Raw genomic sequence first — 5,239 nt, forward strand, 5'->3', positions numbered from 1 at the left:
ATCACCACAATATGATACAGTATCATCTCAACTTGATACACAACACCATAATTTGATACAAAACTTCCAAACTTTAAATGAATTCTACAAACCATAGGATATCTTCTTATGCTATCTTTTCTCTATGCTATTATTCAGATGTTGTATAGGTGACTACTTATATATAAAAGGATACTATACCATGGAATATCTAATTATCGCTATTGTTACTCTATGGTAGAATATAGGAGTTCCCATATGAACTTATTTCTTTATCAAATATTAATATTTCAAATAACTTTCCAACACAATTTTAACACTCACTTTTTCTAACACAATGTTTTGTTTCAAACTTTAGGCTGGTACTCCCTTATAGTAACATGGCTAACAAACGGACCATGTGACTTTCTGGAATTATTGTTATTATTATTATTACTGTAATTATTAACATTTAGATTGTTGTTGTTGTTTAAGTTGTTGTTACCCTGTTGTTGGTGATGTTGTTGAGGCCTGAACTGATGGGCTGCAGCAACCATTCCCGGAACAGCTGATCAGAGAAAATGAAATATTACTCAAAGAGTTTCACACAAAAATACAGGTAAACGTTTAAAAAGCGAACAAAAAATGTTAGAAACTGCTACAGAAATGAAAAAAATATATATAACATTGAATTAGTCAAAGTTGCCTGTATATTTGGCTTCAAAATTATCTAAAATAACTAAATTTATTCAATGTGCGGTGATATTAAGTTCAATATCTGATTATAATTTGGTGTTTTAATCATTCTAAATTCATAATTTTCAGCTCATATATAAATATTTTTTTGGACAGGGGTTAAACTTTAACTTTCCACAGTAAGAACATAACCTATTTTCATGGACATGTTATTAATTATATAAAATTTTGGGAACAGAATAGTTTTGGGCTATGCCTGCTGTTCTTTCCTGATCATATTTATATGATTGGTCATATCTTCACACAAAAATACAGGACAATGTTTAAAAATGAAACGAAAAACGTTAAAAAGTGCTGCAGAAATGGAACAGAAATGTAAAAACTGAGGTGAAATGTCTTTGTTCCACAATATCTCTCTTCATAGTGTCCGGGTGCTGTAGCTTTGCCTATCGGCGCGGGGGCCACAAGGCCACAATACTACCCAAACAAAAACATCAAACATTTTTGAATAAGTATCTTTCCATAAGCAACAGATGCTCTGCTGTATCTTCTCAAAAGCAACGTTTTGCATCCGAAAAGATACACAAGGAGCTTCAGTGTATCTTTCCATAAGCAACAGATGCTCTTCTGTATCTTCTCAAAAGCAACGTATTGCATCCAAAAAGATACACAAGGAGCTATAATGTATCTTTCCATAAGTAACAGATGCTCTGCTGTAACTTCTCAAAAGCAACGTGTTGCATCCAAAAAGACACACAAGGAGCTTCAGTGTATCTTTCCATAAGCAACAGATACTCTGCTGTATCTTCTCAAAAGCAACGTATTGCATCCGAAAAGATACACAAGGAGCTATAATGTATCTTTCCATAAGTAACAGATGCTCTTCTGTATCTTCTCAAAAGCAACGTGTTGCATCCGAAAAGATACACAAGGAGCTTTTTGGAGTTACATCCTTTCAGCACAAGACAGCCTATCAGCTGTTATTTGTTCAACAAGCTCTTTCCATGGTTGGTGATATGTTGCAACTCTCTCATTCGTGAAGAATCTCTGTGTGTTGGGAGCTTCCTCCATCTAGGGATCTAGGGTCTCTGTAGGCTGATATTTTTGCAAAGCCGTGAATATTACCCCGCCAACCATACCTTGCCTATTTGCCGTATCAAAGTCACCGAGGCAAAGCTATGGGAAGCGTATTGTATTCAAAGTTAGTAGACAGAAGGTTGGTCACTCATCTGTAGTATTTTAGTTGAAATGCAATTGGAGTGGGGGAACAGCAGCCGTGACGTAGGCTGTAGAACTGAGTAGGCAGAATATGGCATTCATGAAAATCATAAGGTTACGTCTTGTCAAATTATATAACACAAACATTTTCTGACATGCAAGCTTTCTGTTTCTGCTTTACAATAATTATCAAAACATTTTGCCATATAGAAGCAAAAATTGAGATATATTACTCGAGATTTCTGCTCCAGCATTTTTTTTCATTAGTTTTTTCATTTTTCAGTGGACTCGCTTACCTTTATTTTGAGTACCTATTCCTCTGTTTTCTTCCTTCCCCCCATTTCTCCCTTCCTTTTTTCCTCATTACTTCTCTTTTTTGCTTGCCTATTACATGGGAAACCATAGTTGGCTAGGTACCTTCCTCTCTTTTTTTTTCTCTTCTCCAACACACCCAAACACTAAGCCCATGGTTTTTTATATTTGTAACATTTTATTGTGTTTTATTTGTTTCGTAAATCTTTGTAATTTTGTTTTGTCTTGTTTTGTGTGTTTTTAATAAATTGAAATTGAAAAAAATAAACACAACCTCCTAACCTTCCCTTTCAAACCCTTCAGGTTTCTTCATCTTCTAGGTCGTGTCTATATTTTGTAGTTTGGCTATACATCAGCTTGTGAATTTCGGGGATGAGATATTTTGATTCTCGTAGAACATGTGCTCGATACCAGCATGTGCTCAGTGCATTTATATGGATGAAATTCATCGGATTTATCGGGATCGGTTTATTGCAATGCATTGGTTTATCAAGATTTTTTATGTGTAATATGAAATTATAATAGTATAACGTTGTCTACTAACGCTTTTCCAGCTTATTAACTTTTCGTGTCAAGTTTTTTAGATTCTTGAAAAACTTTCAACATTTTATTCATACAAGTTGAATGAACTTGAAATATTTTTAACAACATCATTAGAATCGGTGATTCATTCGCTATAAGTATGGAGCATTTTTAAGTTCTAGGTCAATCTTGAGGGGATTAAACGACGATGTTCTCGAAGATACAGTGAATAAACTATATGCTCAGTGTGGCTACTAATGTTATCACATTTTTACTACACGTGACGTCACGCTGGCATTCCCCCCACCACTTCGAATCTTACATCTGTGAGTGATCAACCTTCTGTCTACTAACGTTGTATTGTATTTATTTGATCGACCCAATTTATTTACCAGCATAGTTTAATGTGGACCTTATGAATAGTGAGGTCCATGTTATAATGGCAGTGGAGAAAGATAGGAGAAAAACGTTGCCGATCATCTGTCTTGTTAATGCCTTCTATAGACGGTAGCTGATACAGGCTTATTGATGTATAATATTCATTTCATTCCAGTTTAAAATAATCAATTATATTTTATAAAGCAAGAAATTATATTTTTCAATAATTTAATAATGAATTCCACAGTTAAGATGAAATATTTTGTTAATTGTTAATTCTTCATACTTCATGTAATATCAACTGTTCATTCTCGTTTAAAATAATAAATTATATTTTATTAAGCAAGAAATTATATTTTTTAAAAAATTCATAATGAAGATGAAATATTGTGTTAATTATTAATTCTACATTGTTAAAGACGATCTGGCAACAGTGCAAAGCGAGAAAGAGATAGCGCTATCTGCTTTGTTGAATGATAGACAAGGATAGCAATACCATTGCTACACTGCCATTATAACGTGGACCTCACTATATAGTATTTATTTAATGAACCCAATATAAATTTACCAGCATAGTTGTCGTGGCGTTGATAGTTTCGGAAGACGCCACCAGACTGCGCTGCCGTTGTGCTGTTGCTAGCGCCACCAATCGGGCGTCGCGGCAACGAATTGGAATTAGTGCCGCCATTGTTCAGAAGGTGCGACTCGACGCTCTCGTACTCGTAGAAGTTGGACACGGGACGGGGTGGGCTGAGTTGCCCGGGTGGTCACCCATCCCACCGCCGGACCGGCTCGACGTCGCTTCGCGGCGCTGAGAGTGGTAGTGTTGTTGGCGTCGACTGGAAACGGAAAATTGTGCTAATTTAGTTTTCAAATTCAAATTTTCAATGTTCAATTAACCCTAAAGAGACTCACTGGGGTGTTTCACACCCCAGGGATTTTTTTCTGTTCTGCAGTTGACAATATTCATTTATTTTATATTATTATAATTTTTACAAGAAGCACTGAATGGGAGAGAAAAACTAAGGATACTCCTTGTACTATTTCTCTCCTAAATTTAGATAATAATTTAAAAGTCCGAAATGAGGTTATGATTCCACTTTTCTGGAATTTAGTTCTTTTTCACTCAAAAACAACTAAAACTAAGAATTTTGAAGGTTGAGAAACTGGATAGGAAACAAAAATATTACACTCAAATCACTGATAATTGAAACATTTTAACGTAATTTTACAAAATTTAGAGCCGGAAAAATAGAACTTATTGATCACTTATATATCAAACAGATGGGAATTTATGCCCAGTCTAAATTCGGTTTGTAGTATTGTAAACTACTCTCCACCACTTCCAGTCAGTAATAGCATTCTACAAGGTCACCAGCTCATCTTGTTCTTCGTTTGGGGTGTCTAACACCCCAGAGTGTCTTTTACGTAGGACTTTTATCAAACACTTTTATTACAAAGATTTACTTGTATTGTCACTACGAATGTGGTATGGGATGATGGATAAGATTGGAATGAATGCTATGATTCTCTATAACTTGAGATTCAAAACAATAGAATGAAGAGAGGTGAGTTTTTGATGAAGTTGTCATTGGCAATGATCAAGCCCTTCGTTCAAACCGGATTAGGAGCTCCAACACTTACGCGGAGCATATGTACTTCTAAAATTAGTATAAATATTGATAAGCAGTGTTTTACTTTTGATTTCTGTATGCACTTGGAACAAAAATGATTAAGAAATGATGAAGTATGGTCTAAGTACTTGTTTTTTACTTTCCTTGCCCTATTACCATAGGTAAGGAAAGTATTGCTTTCCAAAAAAATTAAGGTACCCTAATTTTAAGTTTTCTATACGTTTCAAGGTCCCCTGAGTCCAAAAACATGATTTTTGGGTGTTGGTCTGTGTGTGTGTGTGTGTGTATATATATATGTGTGTGTGTGTGTATGTGTGTATATGAGTAGTCTATGTCAGTGAACACGATAACACCATTCCTAATCAACCGATTGACTTGAAATTTTAAACTTAAAGTCCTTATACCATGAGGATCTGACAATAAGAAATTCAATAAAATTGAATTCAAAATGGCGGAAAAAATGGCGGATAATTAGTAAAAAACCATGTTTTTCACGGTTTTCTCGAAAACGGCTCTAACGA

General features: G+C 34.9%; 1 protein-coding gene across 3 annotated transcripts in view; it reads right to left on the reverse strand.

Annotated features, from left to right (window-relative positions):
• Positions 1–386: 386 nt before the first annotated feature.
• The window catches only part of LOC120348913 (partitioning defective 3 homolog), a 114,713-nt gene continuing 109,860 nt past the window's right edge, over positions 387–5,239 (reverse strand). For all 3 annotated transcript variants that reach the window (XM_039440454.1, XM_039440453.1, XM_039440455.1), the window contains 2 exons: positions 3,653–3,923; positions 387–526 (listed from right to left, as the gene is read on the reverse strand). In XM_039440454.1, coding sequence (XP_039296388.1) covers positions 3,776–3,923 — 148 coding nt within the window. In that variant the 3' untranslated portion in view covers positions 387–526; positions 3,653–3,775. The remainder of the gene's footprint in view (positions 527–3,652; positions 3,924–5,239) is intronic.

Source organism: Nilaparvata lugens, chromosome 14 (genome assembly GCF_014356525.2).
Source record: "Nilaparvata lugens isolate BPH chromosome 14, ASM1435652v1, whole genome shotgun sequence".
NCBI classification, from domain to species: Eukaryota; Metazoa; Arthropoda; class Insecta; order Hemiptera; family Delphacidae; genus Nilaparvata; species Nilaparvata lugens.